At 51.1% G+C, this 20,441-nt stretch overlaps 2 protein-coding genes across 2 annotated transcripts; one reads left to right on the forward strand and one right to left on the reverse strand.

The window, feature by feature from the left end:
• Window positions 1–3,362: 3,362 nt before the first annotated feature.
• Window positions 3,363–3,884, reverse strand: MARVELD1 (MARVEL domain containing 1). Its single transcript, XM_065894902.1, has one exon. It carries the CDS (start codon window positions 3,882–3,884, stop codon window positions 3,363–3,365), a length of 522 nt encoding a protein of 173 aa, XP_065750974.1.
• Window positions 3,885–18,492: 14,608 nt separating this feature from the next.
• On the forward strand, window positions 18,493–20,136 carry AVPI1 (arginine vasopressin induced 1). The gene is made up of 2 exons (XM_065894843.1): window positions 18,493–18,779; window positions 19,977–20,136. Exons 1-2 carry the CDS (start codon window positions 18,493–18,495, stop codon window positions 20,134–20,136), a joined length of 447 nt encoding a protein of 148 aa, XP_065750915.1.
• Window positions 20,137–20,441: the final 305 nt, after the last annotated feature.

Genomic DNA, 20,441 nt, shown 5'->3' on the forward strand with positions numbered 1-20,441 from the left:
GGCTACGAAGAGGTCCTCAGAGGGCTGGATCTGAGCTGAGGGGGCAGCTTATGTGATGATCTAAAAAAGAGAAAAGAACACATGCTGGAGCTCAAAAGCCATTGTTTAGGGTTCAGGGGTGCACGGCTCAGTTCCAGGTATCTGGAAGCTTGTGCCCAAGTCATAACGCAAGCAGAATAGGAATTTCTCTACGTCAAGGCAAAATGAACCTTCACCATCTTGACTCTTCCACCGAATGATGTGGAAAGGGAGCTGCTGGGCAAAGATTATTCCCTCTCCCCACCTCCTTATATGGCCAGTGAAAACACTGAAACCCTCTGCTGGCCCAGGGAAGAGGGGACCCTGGGAGAGGTCAGAATGACTGGCTCTGGGAGTCTCCATGGCCTCAGCAACATGGAAATCTGCAACAGAAGAACCAAAGTTGCCGGGCTTCCAAGACACCTCCAGTATCCCAGCAAAGGTCACCCCCAGGTTCTGGCTGGCACCAGCAGTGGGCACTAAGGAAACAGGTACCCTGCCTGGAGCATGGCAGCAGGACCCCAGCCTAACTGAGATGCTGAAGGGCTCAGTGTTCTGGGATTTCCCGGAGGACAGAAAACAACAGCAACAACAATAACACAAATAACCACAATTTTAATGGTTACAGAGTTTCAGTTTTGCAAGATGAAAAAGTTCTGGAGATGGATGGTGCTGATGGCTGCACGGCACTGAGAATGTGTTTAATGTCACTGAACTGTACGCTTTAAAGACAGTTTCGATGGTCAAGTGTATGTTATGAATATTTTACCACAATTAAAAAAATTTTTTTTTCCCAAAGATAACCATGGGGATTCCCCGGCGGTCCAGGGGTTAGGACTCCGCGCTTTCACTGCCGAGGGTGCAGGTTCGATCCCTGGTCTGGGAACTAAGATCCCACAAGCCACGTGGTGTGGCCAAAAATATTAAAATAAATAAATAAAGATAACCATGTTAACAGCATCTAACATGTATTGACCCCCTACTGTATACAGCACAGCCTGGTTCTGAAGAGGACAGACTGCCAGAGTTCAAATCCGAACTCACCAGCTGGGAGACTCTAGGTAAGTCACTTAACCTCTCTGTGACTCATTTTCCTCATACAGAATATGGAAATAATACTAGAACCCAGCTCAGTAGGGTTGTTGAGAGAATGAAATGAATACATAAGTGCTTTGAGCAGTGCCGGGCACAAAGATGTAAAGATGGTGACTATGTAAAACTCACAAAAGCACTCCACATCCCCACCCAGATCTTCACCACTACAACAGAGAAACCTAAGACTTTTCTTCCTAAACTCTACAAACACGCTCACAAAAAAGCATTCTGGCTTCCCCTGTTCTAGTTTCTAATCCAGAGAGGGTTGAACTTTTTCAAAGAGCAGACGTTTGAAGGATTTAGCAAAAAGGTTGAATTGTTGTCATAACCCTTTGGACATTGTGGTTATTACTGTCACCGCTTCAACTTGCTCCTGAATAAAAACACTTTAACTTTTTTTTTTTTTTTTTGCGGTACGTGGGCCTCTCACTGTTGTGGTCTCTCCCGTTGCGGAGCACAGGCTCCGGACGCGCAGGCTCAGCGGCCATGGCTCACGGGCCCAGCCGCTCCGCGGCATGTGGGATCCTCCCGGACCGGGGCACGAACCCGTGTCCCGAACCCGTGTCCCCTGCATCAGCAGGCGGACTCCCAACCACTGCGCCACCAGAGAAGCCCAAACCCTTTATCTTTTAGAAAAGGAGCGGGCTCTGGGTTTTTTTATTCAAAGGCCTATGAGCTCGCCAGAAAGCCAAGAGGCATCTTACCTTACCGAGGCTGGGCCAGCTGTTCATCCCAGATCCCGAGTTTTCTTCTCTGTTTGGTGTGACCCAACCCTGCCAGTTGCTTATGGTCAATGCCAGCATCTCTTACAGGTGATGTTCCTTTTGACTGGGAAACCAGGAAACCATCTGGACAACCTTGGCTTCATTTCCCAAACAATGTAAAGGAATGTTCAATCCACAGTTTCCCCAGGCTCTCGCTGGCCTGGCAGGGCCGGCTATCTTCTCTTTAATGGAGGGGGTGCGGGGCCTCCCTCTGCTATAGAAATTCCCTGGGAAAGAGAAGGAGTGCCCCTTGTCTTCAAACAGACCACAGCCAATGGGTCGGGACCCTTGGTGATAAATGAGAGCCAGGACAACGCACGGCTGCTTGGAACCTTAGGTGGAAAAAGCTGGTCCAGGTCCAGAGGCAGTTAACACTGTAAACTAAGTTACTTGGGCTTCTTTTAGAGCAGGACTTCTCAAAGCCTTTCATATGCTAATGAGCACTGTGAATCTTCAAGACGGGGAGGAAGCACCTTAGACAAACCCTTTGGGCCTTGAAACCCTCTATTAGAGGGTAGCTCCAGAGTCCCGATTCCTGGGAACAACCAATGCTTTAAAGTAAACAACGCTAGACTGAGAGTCCGAAGACCGGGTTCTAATCTTTATCTGGTTGTTCGCAAGAGCAAGCTCTGAGTCTCCATCTGCAAAAGGAAGGGGGTGGGGCTCGCCTAACATTCCTTGACGTTGGTGTGGTATCCCTAATGCAAAAAAGATATTGGGAGGTGGGGACGGAACAGAAACCTGTGAGAGGAAGGCTGGGAAGGTGAGGCCAGGGAAGCTAGTGGGCGTTAGGAACTGGCCTCCGTGAACCGCGAGGACAAAGACGGAACAGGAGGAGAAAGAAGACTCCAAAGGTGCAAGGGTACAGCCCCCTTATCCATCCTCACCTTTGCAGATGGGCCCCAGCGCAAGACATCAAAGCACCGAGGGATGGCCCGGAAGGAATGCGCAGGATGCCCGCACAATCCCAAACTAAAACCACACCCGTCGCTCATCCCAGGACCAGTGGAGGCCCGTCCCCAGCTCCGCCCGCGGCGTCATGCCTGCCTTTTTCAGCACTCGGGGCTGGAAGAGGGGCCAGGGCAAGGGGGTGCTCTTCCGAACGCTGAGCGAGAGGGAGGGGGCAGTGGCGCCGCCAGTAGACTGGTTCCAATTTGGGAGCCTCCCCCGGATCTACGCGGCGCCTGTCCACGTCTCGCTCTCGGCCGGGAAGGGGATGAGGAACCGCGAGGCTTCGCCTCGGGGCGGCCCGACTGAAAGAGTGCGTCCGCCCCTCGGATGCGGCTCTGCCCTGGTCCCAGGAGACGGCGCAGCTGTCCGGACTCTGGACTGCGGCGAAGCCGTCGGACGGGAACTGCGATCCGGGCGCCGGGGCGCGGGCGGCGGCAGGAACGCAGGGCGAGGCGCGGGGAGGGAGCCGGGGCGCACGGGCGCGGGGCGGTGGCGGCAGGAAGGACGGGTCCCCCGCCCCGCGGCGCAGCGACCTCACGCCACCTCCTGCTCGCCCTGGTAGTGGCGGCAGCAGCCGTAGAGCGCTGAGAGCAGGTAGAGGCCGAGGCAGAGGCCGCCGCAGACGGCGGCCGCCAGGAAGGCGTGGTAGGCGCAGGACATCTGGTAATCCTTGAGGTTGCAGTAGCTGTGGCTCTGCGTCTGGCTGATCATGATGCCCATCGCGGCGCCGTAGAGCGCGGCCGCCAGCAGGTCGTGTGCCACGTTGACCACCAGCCAGCGCGAGCCCAGCACGGGCACCAGCTCGTGCTTGCCCAGCAGCGTGAGGAAGTAGAGGCCCAGGGTCAGCAGCCAGAAGAGCACGGACACGAAGAGCGCGAAGTGCACCGGGCCCTGGTACCTGCTTGTGGCGATGGTGATCCAGAAGGCGGCGCCGGCCAGCAGCTGCAGCAGCCGCAGCACGCCCAGCGGGCCGCGCAGAAAAGCCCGCTGCAGGCTCACCGCGCCGCGGGCCGCCCGCGCCTGGGGCGGCGGCTGGCGCGGGGGCGGCGGGAGCATGGCCCCCGGGCGCGGTGGCGGCGGCGGCGGCGCCCCGAGCAGCGGAATGGCGACGTGTGGCTCGCGGAGGTGGCCCGGGCGACGTGCCCCTGAGCCCGCCGCGGCCTCCTCGCTCCCCTCCGAGTCCTCTTCTCTTCCTCTCCCCTTCTCCCCACTCTACCTCCCCTCTCTCCTCCCCTCTCTCCTCCCCGCAGCCCTCCTCTCTTTCTCCGTTTCTCTCTCTCTCCACCCCTCCTGCCCGCCCTTTCCCTTCCTCTCCTCCTTCTCCACCCCCACTCGCTGCTCCGGGCTTCCTGCCTTCTCTCTTTGGGCCTCGCCCACCACCCTGGTGCCCCCCTTCCCGTCGGCGCCAAACTCCCAGCTCGGATTCCTTCCTCCTTGGAGCAGGGCGGAGGGCACCCCAGCTGGCCGTGGGTCTTCCGCTCCGTCCGACTGGGCCGAGTTTGCCACAACTGCTCACCCTGCCTGCCCTGGCTCCCTGGCTCCGGTCCAGCCTCGAAGCTGAGAGTCGTCTTCTGGAGGTGGAGCGTCCCCTCAGTGTTAGGCTGGGCCTTTTTCTTTCTTCTCCCTCCTGTCCTAATAGTTCACTGAGGCCTCCCGGCCCTTCCTTGGCGCTGGAGGAGAGCAGTGCCAGGCTTAAGCTGCCATCTCTTCTCACCTGGACATCCGAATATCATATCCTGCCAGTGCCCACCCCAAACTTATTCTGTCCAAAGCTGGGCTCAGACTTTGTCTCAGCCATCCGAGTTCTCATGTCAGTGAAAGGGACCATCACCTGCTCCAGGCCGCACTGCCCCTCCCGTGCCACAAAGCAAAGTCCTATTAGTCCAATCTCTTTTTTCCAACCTTCTTTGCCATCGAGCATATTAAAAATAGGCTTCCCAGCATGACCAGGACACAAACCCAGCTCTAAGAGACAGCAAAGCCCAACAATGCTTTACATTATTGCTATTACTGTGATTTGCAGGAATTCTCATTTAAGCCTCAAAGAACCCCCGAGATACATACAATTATTTTCCTCATCTTGTGGAGGAGAAAAACGGAACCTACAGAGGTTAAGACCACGAAACTGGTAACTGCTGCTGGTCTCTCTTCCCTCCCCTTCTGATCCAACCTTTGTGCACTGTGGCATCTTTCTAAAACACAGACCTGGTTGTATATACACTGCTTCCCCTACTGACCACAGAATAGGGTTCTATCTCTTCTATGGGGATGTTTCACAATCTGGCCCCAACCGACTTACAATTTCCTGGTTTTCCACTTCCTTTTCTTACCCATGCTTGCACCCAGCATGCCAACCCCACCAAACCTCTTAAGGTTCCCAAATAGTCTCAGAATGTCCTTCATTCCCAGACCCCATTTGTCTGGCAAATTCCTACGTATCCTTCAATGCCCAGTTTAAATGTTCCTCCCCTTGGTTTAGCCTCCCAGGCTGTTGATTGCTGGCTCTTCTAGGCCCCCCTTGGATGTTCCCTCTGTAGTAGTTGAGTCAGCTACATCATAACCATTGGTTATCAAGTCTTATTCATCTTTTCCTGTGCCTGGCACGTAAGAGACTCAGTAAATGTCTGTGGAGTGGAAGACTGGGTGGCTGCAGGAACAGCAGTGGAAGTGAGAGGACCCCTCTTGTCCTGGGGACTGTACATGCATCAGACCCCCAGCTTATCCTACCCTACAGAGCTCGTTTCTCGTCTCTTGGTAATGGGATGAGGCAGCTGGCCTCTGGCTCCCCTTGAGGGAGAAAAACTACGTGGCTTCTCAGGGAGCTAATGCCTCCCACTGCCAACTCAGCCCCACCTACGGGTACCTGAATGCATATTTTAAGTGAACAAATGGTGGCGTATACCACCCGCATTTTTTGGTAAGACAGCATGGCATAAAGGCTCAGGGTGTAAACCCTGGAGACAGACTGCCTGGCTACTTCTCACTGCTTCACCACTCCCTGGTGCTGGGACCTGGGGGGGTCTGTACCTCAGTTTCTTCATCTGTGAAATCTTTTCATTCAGCAAATAGATATTAAGCACCTAGTAAGTGCTAGGCACCATTTGAGGGGCTAGGGATACATAATATATATGTGATTATTATGAATTGAATGCTTACTATACACTTTATATAAAGTGAGCACTTTATTGTTCTGCCTAATCCTTATACCAGCTCTTTAAAATAACTGGTATTAACTCTGATTCACTGATGGGGAAACCAAGGCTTAGAGAGGTAAGGAAGTGGACCATGTTCACAGAGCTGATGAGTGACAGTTTAAATAGGAGCCTGGGTGTGGCTGACTACAGGTCCACATTCAATATGCTTTTATATACTTTTGCATATTTAATTCTCAGCTACTGCCACAGGGACCCAGAAAGGTTACATGACTTGCCCAAAGAAACACAGCTACTAAGTGTCAGTGTGGGGACTCAGACCTAGGTCTTCCGATCCCAATTTCAGGGCTGTTCCTTCAGCAGCCCTGAGCAACATCTTCAATGTCTTCAGGGTGCCAGTCTTGAGTGTGGTTGGGGCTTGGATGCGCAGCTGGGCACTGAATCTGGGTGCTGCACTGATGACAGGGAATTATGACAACCACACAAACTGCCTCTGTAAGTGGGGGACCTAAGCCAACAAACATTTAGAGGCAGACAAGAGAATCCTTGCCTCTTCTAAAAAGGCATCTGGGGCTTCCCTGGTGGCACAGTGGTTAAGAATCTGCCTGCCAACACAGGGGATACGGGTTCGAGCCCTGATCCGGGAAGATCCCACATGCCACGAGCAACTAAGCCTGTGCGCCACAACTACTGAGCCTGCGCTCTAGAGCCCACGAGTCACAACTACTGAGCCCATGCACCACAACTACTGAAGCCCGCACGCCTAGAGCCCGTGCTCTGCAGCAAAAGAAACCACCGCAATGAGAAGCCCACACACCTCAACAAAGGGTAGCGCCCGCTTGCCGCAAGTAGAGAAAGCCCGTGCAGCAACGAAAGCCCAACGCAGCCAAAAATAAATAAAAAAAGAATAAATAAATAAATAATTAAAAAGGCATCAGGAGAGTTGGGGTGGGGCGCCACCTGGTGGACACAAACTTTTGGCTTCACAAGGCAAATCCTACTCCTTATAAGGAAGCGCCCTTGGCGGCTTTGAGGAGATATTTTTGGCCTCTGGAATCCTGAAGACATTCCAAAAGAAGGTCCACAGACTCCGCAAAAGCATGACCGTGCACAAAGATCTTGATACCTCCAACTCAACAAGTATGGTCTAAGCACCTGCTGGATGCAAACAATCTGGGTGTGGAATGCAGGAATGAAGAGGACCCATGCTTGCCCTCAAAGTGTTTGCACTCTGCTGGTAGGGGAGGGACAGATGTGGACACAAATGGACACAAAAAAGAGGCATGGATGAGAATTATAAGGAAAATACAAAAGGGAAAGAGTATCGTGATGGGAGGGCTGAGGAAAGATTCAAAAACGAAGTGTCATTTGAGGATGGATAGAGTTTTGACAAGCAGAAGTGGGGGATAGGTGTCTTGGAGGAGGCAGTCTCCCATCAGGCAGGTCCTGAGCATCCCTGAATGTTATCACTGAGTATGCCAAGAATGCAAGGCCATGACAGCTCTTTCCGCAACCATTTCTCAGTGTTGTTTTTGCAGCCAGCAGCTTTGAGGGATGAGGGAACATCTTCTCCCAGACACAGAGCAGACTCACTTATTGCTTACGATAAACGTGGTGAGGTAGGAGGGGACTGTGGTGGATTTTGCGAGCTCAGAGCCCCGGAGCTGTGGCGCGAACCCACTGCGTGTGTAGTAACATCCACCCGGGTCCCTCTGTAGTGCCCTCGAGAAACTTGAGAACAAGGGAAAGATGTGTAACGATGGTGCTAATGCTGCTCGCTGTGCCAACAGCGGCCAATCCTTTGTCTCTGACTGAGGAATCCTGTGTCTTCTGCCAGCATTTATGAAACGACAGCAGGCTAGCTTTTTAGCTTATAAATGCGGTAAATCCCAGCCCCTGACAGGTGTTCTAGGCAGAGGGAACAGTGTGAGCAAAAACGGGGCTAGCTTGTCTAGGGAACAAGTAGTGACACTAGATAGATACTGTGTGCAATGACATTCGATATGCCCAGAGGGGGAGGCAACCTGTAATAAGGAGGAAGGTGTAGCCCACCCTGAGATCCCACGATCAGCTCTTACTGTTCACAGTCAGATTCTATTCTGTTCTCAGTCTCTGGGCTACTGTAAACATACTGCATATATAGACCCAACTCACAGTGGTTTAACACCTTTTATGTCCCAAGCCCTGAGCTGGCACTTGACCCAAATCAGTAATTGTGGCGCGCAGGCTCAGTAGTTGTGGCGCACTTAGTTGTTCGGCGGCAATGTGTGATCTTCCCGGACCAGGGCTCGAACCCGTGTCCTCTGCATTGGCAGGTGGATTCTTTTTCTTTTTTTTTAAAGGAATTTTGCCTTTTTAAAAAAATTATTTATTTATTTATTTATTTTTGGCTGTGTTGGCTCTTCGTTTCTCTGCGAGGGCTTTCCCTAATTGCGGCAAGTGGGGGCCACTCCTCATCGCAGTGTGCGGGCCTCTCACTATCGTGGCCTCTCCCATTGCAGAGCACAGGCTCCAGACGCGCAGGCTCAGTAATTGTGACTCATGGGGCTAGTTGCTCTGCGGCATGTGGGATCTTCCCAGACCAGGGCTCGAACCCGTGTCCTCTGCATTGGCAGGCGGATTCTTAACCACTGCGCCACCAGGGAAGCCCCTGAATGGTGTATTTTTTTTCATGTTTCTATAATGCACCATTTGCCTGTAGGACTTTGTTGTTTTCAGCCTGTTCAGTTTGTAAGTTCACAGAAGAGGGTTGTTGTAAGTTGCTTTTTGTAACGTCCTAAGCAGAAGGATGCTTTTTAAAAAGTTTAGAATGATCAGGTCATTTATCAAGAAAAACGGAGTTGACTCAAGAGTCCCACTGTTGCTTGTCAAGTGAGTGTGGAAGTTCTCTCTGTTCTCCCCAGAACAGAACATTCAGCAATAACAAACCCATGGAAACAAGTCTCAGCCCCACTGGGGGATCATTTGTGACGGTCCAGCTGCTTGAACAATTCCTGAAGCATAGATAGGGAAGGAGTCGAATGCTGCTTTAGTGTCTGTAGCAAGGTTTATATTATGCACTGTGCCTATAGCACCTTACTTCATCCTCACAGCAATGCTCAGAGGTGGGTATGATTATTCCCATTTTATAGATGAGAAAATAGAGAAGCAGGGAGGTTAAGTTATTTGCCTAAGGTTAAACAGCTAGAACCCCTTTCCTAGACTCTACTCCCCTAAAAACTAGCACCTTGCTGAGCCATATTGGAACCTAGGGCGAAAGGAAAAATGTGTGCCCCTATGTGTACTTATCAAAACATCCTTCCATATTTTGAACCAAATGGAAAAAGTGGATAAAATCTCTACGATCAAAAAACACAACCATAGGGCTTCCCTGGTGGCGCAGTGGTTGAGAGTCCGCCTGCCGATGCAGGGGACACGGGTTCGTGCCCCGGTCTGGGAAGATCCCACATGCCGCGGAGCGGCTGGGCCCGTGAGCCATGGCCGCTGAGCCTGCGCGTCCGGAGCCTGTCCTCCGCAACGGGAGAGGCCACAACAGTGAGAGGCCCGCGTAACGCATAAAAAAAAAAAAAAAAAAAAAAAAACACAACCATATATAAAGCCCTGTGTTGCCCAATCTGTTCGCACAATATTGTCAACACTCACAAAGCCAATTGGCAGGAGACACAATGGCGGCCTTCCTGGGAACCGCGGGCTGATTGGAGATGACTGTTCCCATTGCAAAATGATAGTGTCATAAAACAAACAACAGCCTGTCTTTATGTTAAATGTCAATACTTTGTTCATCATGGATATTTTGCATTATTTTGATTTTTAAAGATATTACATTAAAATATTTATCCTAATTATGGAGTTTTTTGTTGCCCTCTCAAATATTGCACCCAAGGAGTGTTCCACTTGCCTCACCTTAATCTGATCCCTGGTAAAGCCAGGTCTTGGCCTGAATTACCCCAGGGCTCCATTCCCCAGGGTAGGCCTTCACTAAACAGGGCCCTGTTGGGGAGTGGATCCCAGATCCCCTACTCTTGCATGGCCTTACGGAAGTGCCTCATCTTCTCATCAGAAATATTGAATCACAAAGCTGTAGCAATAGAAATGGTTCCATTGTGTGGTAAGCACACAATGGTCACATGCCTGCAAAGATGTCTGGAGGCACCAGATATTCTCTACCCAGCCCTACTCACATCTGACCCAGAAGCCACAAGTCCCCGATTCCTACCCTGATATGCTCAGCAGAGCTCATGGCATCAGAATTCTTAGCCTCTCCAAGCACTGATATGCCAAGAGTTTGGCTTTCCTATTGTGGGGAATGGAGTAGAAGGAGTTCCTGGTTCAGAAGCCCAGATTCCTGGTTTAACTGTCTGCACAGTACTCTCCTTAGCCAAGCAGTTGGATGAAAGGCTTTGCAGCAATACTTTCTATTGGAGATGAACATTGCTGATTTCTTCATTCTTTTCAATATTTCCACAGGGCTTCAGGAAAGCAAAGAGAAGCCACTGTTAAAACCCTTTAAGCTACAATAAAGCACTTGCTGATAACTGTTTTTGTGCAGGACACAGAGAGGAATTAGAGACTGTGGGATGAGGAAGAACAGCTCCCAAACATACCCTCCACCTTGCCAAAAGGGACCCACAATCCCAGTGTGCTGGCTCTTACTCTTCCCCCCTGGGAACTTTTACAGAAGAGAACTCAAATGACTACAAAGGTCAGCTTTGAAGTGAAAAAGAAGTCAGGGAGACTCAGCTGCCTATTCCCAGGTGCCCTTTGTGACCATTTTTGAACCAGTGCACAAACAACTCATCTTCCAACGAAGCAAACAAGCACTTATCAAGGGCCTACTGGACACCCTGCATCCACTCCTGTCCCCCTAAGTTTCAAGCTGCAGCCAAAGTGAATTTCTAAAAACACAAATTTGTCCTGAGGATGAAATGAGCTACTATTTGTAAAGTGCTGACTGGCATCACTGGCACATAGTAACTGCTATAACGAATCTATTAAATAAACACATACAATGCTATTCCCCTCAGAGGACCAAATGGAAACTTCTTCACTACCTGCCTCTGCCTTCTGCTTCCCCACCTCTCTCTCCCTTGCTAACCTTACTCCAGGCCTCATTTCAAGTCCTCCTGAGTCAAGCTGCCTCCTGGCCTTAGCATGTGGCTTTCTCTCTGCCCAGACCCATTCCTCTTCATTTGATTAATTTCAACTCCTCCTTCACAACTCAACTGAAATGTTACTTCTGCCTTCTAGGACCTCCCCAAGGGAGCTTAGGTTCCTTCATGTTTATCACAATTGTAATCACAACTAAACGTTTTCAGTTTTTAAATGTCTGCCTCCCTTACTAAGCTGTAAATTCCCCCAGGGCAAGGCTTATTAAAGGTGTCTCCAGTTCGCTGCTGGTCAAGGAACTCGGACAGGGTGAGTCCCTAATGGACCACTGTCGAAGGAATGAATGAAACCTTTTTAATAGTGTCTCATTAGGAGGTTGGCCCGAGATTGCACAGCTGATTCAAGATTCGAACCCACGACATTCTGGCTTTGAAACCAAAGGTCTGACCACCGCACTGACTGTCCCTTCCTCTACCGCAAAGCTGCAGCCAGAAGACAAGTGGTCTGGGAGTTGAGTTTAAGGAGCTGCAAGTCTATTTATTTGCAGAGGGCCACATGCTGCAAGGAGCTCGGCGCCGCGCGCAAAGGCCTCGGGCCCAGGGGAGGGGGGCATCCGTCACGTGTAACCAGCAGGGCCAGCCGTCGCCGCACCCCAGGGCAGGAATGCGGCACCGCCCTCGCTCCCGAGCCAGCAAAACCGCGCTCTTCCTGAGGACTGACGTCAATGAAGGGGGCACCTCCGCGCGCTGAGCGAGGGCCGCCTGGGGCGGAGGGAAAGGGCCCGGGAGGACACGCCCCTCTCTGCTGCTCCGCCGCTGATTGGACCTGGGGCTTCTTCGCACTCGGATTTCGAGGCCTTGGGAAAGAAGGGGTCTAGGCGGGAAACGCCCCTCACCCCTCTGCCGCCGCCGATTGGCTCACGGGGTCTCCGCGTTCGATTTTGGAAGGCTCGCGGGGCGCTCACACCAAAGCTCGGCAGAGGATTGGCTGTTCCCGAGCCAGGGAGCGCTTTCTCTGGGCAACCGCGGCTGTGACCGAGGTGGCCCGCCTCAGGCGGCCAGGTACGTAGGTTCGGCAGCCTGGCTTGAGCTGCGGTGGAAGCGAGTGGGCGGGCCGTCAGAGCAAGGTTGTCGCCGGGACCCGAATTCCCAGGCCCACTTAGAGCCCGTCGTTGTGCGAAGCGGCCACGTCTGAGCCCGGGGGCGGACCCGTGCTGGGGATATCGCCGTGTGACCTCGACCAGGATACCCCCTCCCAAGGTCTTGTCCTGTTGATGAACGCCGTCTGGTCCCTGTAAGCACCGTCGAGGCAGGAAGCCCGCCCTTTCGAAAGCCGTGCAAGGGGTTGGGGTGGGTGCATCTTAGCTGACCCCATCCCGATTTGAGGTCTGTCGGCTCTGCCCTTCAGCGTGGTGAGTAATCGTTCTAACTCCCCGCGGGGCGGTGGAGTGTCGAGGGCACAGAGGCTGGCTTGGGAGACCTGACTTTCGATCCCTGCGCCTTCCAAAACCCGCAGAAGCAGATAGGCCGTTTCAGAGCCTCCTGGGTCCTTCCTCCCCCAGAAGACCTCGTCAGCCATCCGGCAGGAACAAAAATAGCAGTGGTTGAGAGCGTGCCCACGATCCCAGCCTCGTCACCCACCACCTGTGTGACTTTGGGAAGTTACTTAACCTTTGTGGGCACAGCTTTCTCATCTATAAAATGGGTGTAACAATAATAGTGTCTTCATAGGGGTGTTGTGAGGCTTAAAGATATTACTCCTCAGAAAGTGCTGTTCTGCACTTGACAGGGAGCAAGATGCCTCAACAGCAGCGATGATTTAAAAGTCCACAGATGAATCCATCTCCCTTTACTCTCTTCTCCCAAGAGTGAAGGTCCCTTTTGAGGGAGTTTCATGACAGTAGTGAGGATGAAAATGGCAACGATTCTATAGTCCCTGGTGGTTAAACAGCCTCTCCCCTGCATCATTCATTCACGATGTAATGTACTGGCATAGATGCTTTGGCATATTTTATCTCCCTATCCCCTGAGGGTTATTTATTCTCACCATTTTGATGATGTGCAAATTGAGGCAGGGGAAAACCGAGGCCTGCCAAGGTACCCAGTTATCAGAGGCAGAGCCAGAATTCAGGGTTCTTGAACTCTTGAAAAGAGTTATTCCTAGATCTAGCAGGAGTTTACTTCCAGATCATATCTGAGACTTGATCTGGGGGAAGGGTCCATTTCCTTTCTTTACCTCCTGGGACACAGAATTGGAGACCAGCCTGTGTCCAGTTCTCTCCTGGCTGAGCTAGGCCCACAAGGCCATTTGGACTGAGCCTCCTGCTTGAAGGAGCCACTGATTTTGGCTGCTGTCCAGTGGCATGTCGGTGCAGGGAAGCAGGCCAAGACCACAGGTGTTGATTTGGGCCTTGGGCCAGAGCCTCCAGTTCTTTTTCTAAAGAGGCCCTTGGCCTCTGATTACAGATTATTACCATCACCAGCATTATCTGAAGTGGGTGAGTGAGGGCCCAGTTGCCTCCCAGGTCATACAAGTGTGTTGTGCCTGTCATAGTTGCCTGTACCTCCCTGAGACTACAGAGAGAATGGCTGTCTGAACTGAACTTCATACGTTACAGAGAACGTTCAGCTGGGCACCATATTTATGTACTGCAAATTCAGTGCATGGTGAGTCACCTTTTAAATATATTTCTTTGTAAGAGCCCTGCAGTTCATTTATTGCCTGTTTCAAAACAAGTTGAACTTCATTTTCAACATTTGATATTTACTTTGGGAGTTCGTTTCTAAGCTAGTTTGGATCAAATTGAAGTATTTCACAATTAGTCTTTACGCATTTGCTCACAGACCCATACCTATTTTTTATGTCAGCTCTGAAATGAAAGATCCATTTATAATCTTTTAATAGATCCGTGGTTTCACTTTCCAGTTTAAAAAACTGCCATTTGTTCAAGTACACACTGACTTCCCTGGATTCAGGTCTTGTCCAGGAAATTCGTGGGAAAGTAACACATTGAATAAGACAGGAAATTTTTTTCTGATAATAAAAGTGTTCTGATTCAGTTTTCTCAAAGTTTAACAGATAGTCCTATGTGAAATCCACTGATGTTTATTCCCAGCCTCACTCTGCTGTCTGAATCCCAGAGTGGGAGGCAGAGCCAGGAGTGAGGGGCCTCAAAATCTGGAGGTGCCAAGGCCTCTCGAGATTCATGGAGGCTGTGGTTGAGGCTGAAGGCTCAGACTCTCCCAGATGGTTCCTTGTTGGTGTGTTTGTAACTCACTGTAACTCTATAACTGGCCGCTGGAGGCTAGAGGCAGGAGGCAGGGCCTTGCAGGGCCTTGCAGCCCTGGCAGAGGTGGCTGGACCATCTGGGATGTCAGGCTCCGAGCCACATCCTCCCTAAGGCAGACGCTGCTACTTGATCCCATTGCCATTCTCTCTGAAGGGAGGGTGAGATTGCCTGAGTCTTAAGAGGAGAACTGTCACCCCTTCTCCCACCACCAAGATCAGTCTGCTCGTCTGCTCCAGGCTTGGCCATAGCCAGCCTAGGTCACTAGAATGCTTTAGAGCAGTGAGTTCCCTGTCTTCTACCAGACCCTAACCCCACAGCCCACAGCAGCACAGCAGGGTCTGGCCTCCAAGAAAGACTGAGGAGGGCAGAAAAGGGAAGCTACTGGTGGGGAAGTTCCCTGGCACTTAATGAGCCAGACCTGTCCACACATGTTGCTCCTGGGCCCTGGCAGACAAGCAAACCCATCTCTGCTTCCCTACGGACCTAGCCTTGTCATGGAATCATTGACTCAACACCAGCACACATCCTTGGAGACCACAAGCATCAACCTGTCCTTTGAGATGTAAGAGGGAAACAGGCCCACAGAGGCCATGTGAAGTGCCTGAGGCCTTTCAGCCTGTGAGTGGCAGAACTAGGGCTCGAACCTAGTCCTCTGACTCATAAGCCAGTGCTCTGTGCACTGGGCTGGGTTGCAGTTCCAGATTTCTTTTGTGGAGGCTGGGGATCTTCCTCTTCAGAGTGCCACAGGTTCATGGCTTCAAGGCTGGGGCAGCCTGTCACCTGGTAAAGAGCTCTGGTGCTAGTGAAGATTAAAATAAATTCCACAACCCCACTCCTGCCTGGTATGTGGGACATTCACTGTTCTTCCCTTTCCACTGGCAAGTTTACCCTCTTTGTGAATTAGATAAGAATAGTGAAACAGTCCTCACAGAAATGATGGGAGGAACTGTGCTTTGAGCTGCCTGGCTGTGAGGGCAACTTGGTGGTTTAAAAGCTCGGGCTGCAGTCATTAAAATGAGGTTCTGGCCTCTGCTGAGCCAAAGATATGTATTTCAGCTACTCTTTAGTCCCCTTTGAATGGCAATGAGGATAACAGTGCCTGATTCCTAAGAACTGTTTTGAGGATGAAATGATATCACGCATGTCGCTGATTCAGAATAAACACCCCATAGTTAGCTCTAATTTCTCTTTATCAGCCTGAAAGTGTTACTTGGTGACTGTTGTTGTCTGGTCACAGTATATTTATATCATCCAGCACTGGGGGTTTAATTACCACGCATATTAGGTCTTAACTGGATTCTCATAATTGTGCCTATGGAGAGGCAGATTTTTTTTTTTTTTTTTGCGGTATGCGGGCCTCTCACTGCTGTGGCCGAGGCAGATTTTAAAATTCCCATTTTCCAGATAACAAGTACATTGTTTTTTAAACTTTTTTTTTTTTGGCCACGCCACGCAGCATGCGAGATCTTAGTTCCCTGACCAGGGATCGAACCCGCGGCCCCTGCAGTGGACGCACAGAGTCTTAACTGCTGGACCACCAGGGAAGTCCCCCAAAAAGCACAGTTTTTATGAAGTTAATTTATCTGACAGTCTTCTGAAGGTTTATTTTAGTTATTAAATCTTTTCAAGAGAGTGGGATTCTTATGATAGAAGGCCTAGAAACTGGAACAGGGTGAGTGTGGAAATTACTGGAAGGAGGATGGCTACTGGGATGAGGAGGGATGGCCAGGGCAAGGAGGGGGACAGTCATATCTGAGGAGTCTGAATGAGAAGGAGAGATGGCTCAAATTCTCAAGAGCATAAAAAGCAGGTGAGGGCTTCCCTGGTGGCGCAGTGGTTGAGAGTCCGCCTGCTGATGCAGGGGACACGGGTTCGTGGCCTGGTCTGGGAGGATCCCACATGCCGCGGAGCGGCTGGGCCCGTGAGCCATGGCCGCTAAGCCTGTGCGTCCGGAGCCTGTGCTCCGCAACGGGAGAGGCTGCAGCAGTGAGAGGCCCACGTACCGCAAAAAAAAAAAAAAAAAAAAAGCAGGTGAGACTAAGGGTTACTTCGGCAGGTGGGCTGAGGATGGATAGGAAACTGCTGATGCTCTTATTTATATGATTCTGTTTTTTTTTAAAAAATAAATTTATTTTATTTATTTATTTTTTGGCTGTGCTGGGTCTTTGTTGCTGCACGTGGGCTTTCTCTAGTTGCAGAGAGCCGGGGCTGCTCTTTGTTGCGGTGTGCGGGCTTCTCATTGCGGTGGCTTCTCTTGTTGTGCAACACAGGCTCTAGGCACGTGGGCTTCAGTAGTTGTGGTTCACAGGCTTAGTTGCTCCGCGGCATGTGGGATCTTCCCGGACCAGGGCTTGAACACGTGTCCTTTGCATTGGCAAGCTTAGCCACTGCGCCACCAGGGAAGTCCCTGATCCTGTTCTTTTGCACTTTTTACAGTGAGCATGTACATTTTTAATTTAAATATATTTTAAATTTGATTTCCCCCTTTGTAAGCCAGTTGCTGTTTGATAGGTATCTCTATAGCTGGCTGTGGAATGAGGTCTGACTTAGCAACCAGGCCTTCCTTGTTAGGCCCAGGACTGTGAAGGGTGAAGGGAGCACAGGCAGGCCTTCAGCTGGCTCAGGCCAGGCTGCTCAGAGGAAAAGGAGGGTCTACATTACACCCCTGACCCAAGTAAAAAAGTCAAGGAGGCCAAGAAGGGGGGCATTTGCATTTATTTAGCTCCCATTGGGGACCTGATACCACACTAGACCCATTTAATCCTCACAGTAATCCTGAGAATTGATTATTAGCCCCATTTTACAGTTAAGCAAACAGGCTCAGAAAGGTTGAGTAACTTGCCTAAGGTCACAGCCAGGAAGGTGGCAGAGCTGGGATTCAAACTCAATTCTGTGTAATGCCAAAGTCCTTGGTCTCCTGGTCTCCAGTCTATTTTCCAATGCCATAGCTTTTTCAGGCTGTAGTGAAGATAAGGATAAGGTGGGTGAGCCTCTTATCCCTTTATCATTGAAAAACAACTATCTAGAACTGAAGTAATTCGATTTTCATTTCTTGCATGTGAGGAGGCAGGGGCATTGACCAGAGCCTAACTTTTATTGAACTTAGTATTGATTTCTGCCTCTGCCCTGATAGGATATTCTAACCCTGTAACCCCTTCTTCTGCCCCTACCTTTGCCTCTGTGGTGCTCTGGGCTGTGGTTAGATATGATTGGTCTATTTCATACTGTGTTTACTAAATTATATGGACTAGGTTCATCCCCAGGGTCTTGAAAATAGAAAATGAGATGACCCTTCTCAATGTTGTAGATGGAAAAGCAAATGAGTGGTCTTAATGCTTTATGTGTCTTCACTCAGTCCTCACAGGAGCTCTGCGAAGTAGGTACTAGTATGGCTAAGTTACACAGGAAGCAGATGAGGTGTGGAGGGTCACCCAGCCAGTAAGTGGTGCAGGCGGCCAGAAGCCGGATTCCCACCTGGGGTGCCCAAGTCCACAGCCCCTCTCTTACTTCTGTGCCACAAAGCTTAGGTCTCAGCATCAGAGTATTCTGGATTGTTCTTCAGTTTCCTCATCTGTGACATGAGGAGGTTAAAAAGTACCTTCCTCATAGGGCTGTTGTGTTCACATTTCAACGATGTCATGTGAATACAGCTCTTACAGTGAAGCATGATACGTAAGTGCTTAACACGTTTCAGCTGCCGCTGCTACAGGCATTATCACTAGGACCCGGGGTCTGCGTGGACTCCACAGCCAGACAGACTTGGGTTCTACTTCTGGCTCTGCACTTACACATGGCTTTGTGCCTGCAAGAAAGTCACTTAACATCTGGGGTGCGTTTCTTCATCTGTAAAGTGGAGATAAACAATCCTCACCTTCTGTGACCCTTAAGTTAATACATACGTCAGGCACATAAGCACTTTAAAGTTTGACTGTCATCATCATTATTATTTCCCCAAGGTGCTGTGGGAAATTAGAGTGATTTTAAGTCAAGACTTCCTCCACTTCGGCTCCTGGAGGATAGAAACACCAGAAGCCCTTGCGTTAGTCAGGACCCCAGGGCTTGGGAAGGGCCCGCTGAGCTGCTGACGTCCCTCCCTGTTCCTTCCTCGGCACCCAGGATGGGTACCCCCGCCTCTGTGGTGAGCGAGCCGCCCCCTGGGCAGGCCCCGACGGAAGCCCGGGGCCGCAAGCAGGCCTCAGCCAACATCTTCCAGGACGCTGAGCTGCTGCAGATCCAGGGCCTGTTTCACCGCAGCGGGGACCAGCTGGCCGAGGAACGAGCACAGGTCGTCTGGGAGTGTGCAGGGGACCACCGTGTGGCGGAGGCCTTGAAGAGGCTGTGCAGGAAGAGGCCCCCTCGGCAGAAGCCCCTGGGCCCCTCGCTACACCACTGCAGCCGGCTCAGGTAGGCCCCTGGGGCTGGAGGGCCGCGGGGAGGAGAGCACTAACACGCCCACTGTACCCTTTCCTGGCTCTGGGGCCTGGAGCTGCTAACCTGGCCTCACCTCTACGTACCTACCACTGGGGTTGTTGTGAGGTCTACACAGCGCTTACTTACCACGTGGTTGACACTTAGAGGTTGCTCTTACTACTGGAATCATCTCTGACCCTAACCCTACTCCCATGGGAACGGGTGCCTGGGTCCTCTCAGTGCCACCTCATTTCGCAGTGATTCTCCACCAGGTGCGAGGGACTATGGTCTGGAAGAAAAAACAATCCTGTTTACCTATTGCTGAACAGGTAACATTCAAAAGTAAGCCTGGTGAAAACCTTGGCTGTGGGATTACTAAGAAAATAGCATAAGAGAGTACTGTAGAGACATCAAGGGTTAAAAACGGTTGAGAAACTTTACCTTAAACTTTCCCTAGTCCTCCACCTCTTTGCTTATTAGGTCACTGCCAGCTCAGGAACAGCAAGCCCCAAGAGATGGAGTTGAACCACATGGCCTAACCAATCACTGTGGGTTACACGCTGGGCCCACACTCAGAATATCGGATCCGAGCAGGCCTTCTGAGATCATCAGGTCCAGGGGCAGCAAATCAGCTTCATTGCTCATATTAGTTCCAATTGATTAGTAATCCCTACTGAAATCATCTTGAGATGGATACTTGCCCTCTGGTCTTGTATCAGGACAGATTAATGATGTCTGCCATGAGTACAGGATGAGGAAGACGCAGAAATGCTGAGTGTCTCACCCCCTGATCTAGCCCCACTCTCTTTACAGAAGAGCAGTCTGAAAGCTTTGCCTTGTCATGCAGCTCTTTGGCCAGAGATAAGACCAGGGCCCTGGTCTCATTTGGCCCTGAACAATGTTTGTTTTGTTTTTTAATATTTATTTGGCTACGTCAGGTCTTAGTTGCAGCATGTGGGATCTTTTAGTTGCGGCATGTGGGACCTTTAGTTGCGGCATGTGGGATCTAGTTCCCCGACCAGGGATCGAACCCAGACCCCCTGCATTGGGAGTGTGGAGTCTTAGCTACTGGACCACCAGGGAAGTCCCCCTGAACAATGTGTTTTAATAGTTCACCATGACCAAAATCTCTTCAGTCCCTGTACTGTCCTTCCTATTGATGTTGGCTTAAAACACACTTGTTCCCTGCAGAATCACAGAGCCCCGCACTCCACCGGCCGACCCACAGAGCACTGCCATGGAGATGGCTTCCAGCGGGCAGTATCTGAACTCCAGGAGGACCAATGCCAGGATCCGCCGGAACTGGAGGAAGCCAGGTCCCCCAAGCTACCTTCATCAGATCAGACACTGATCCGGGGAAAGGGCTGGGAACAGCTCTATCTTCCCCAGGATTCATAGGGACTTTTGCCAAAAGGTCTGGGGAAGCGAAGAAGGAAGAGAGCTGAGGCAGACAGCCCCACTGCTGGCACCGGCCTGCTCGAGTCAGAACAGGCCCGGAGGCTTCCACTGAGCTGTTATATGGGACCCATTCCTCACCAGATTGAGGAGAAACAGTGACCGTTCCTGCCTCAGCCCTTCTCAGTTTAACACTATACCTGGGCTGCATGATATTCCCCTGGGAGTCAAGGACAGGCACTCAGACTCAGCATCTCACCA

This window comes from Phocoena phocoena, chromosome 16 (assembly GCF_963924675.1).
Source record: "Phocoena phocoena chromosome 16, mPhoPho1.1, whole genome shotgun sequence".
NCBI lineage: Eukaryota > Metazoa > Chordata > Mammalia > Artiodactyla > Phocoenidae > Phocoena > Phocoena phocoena.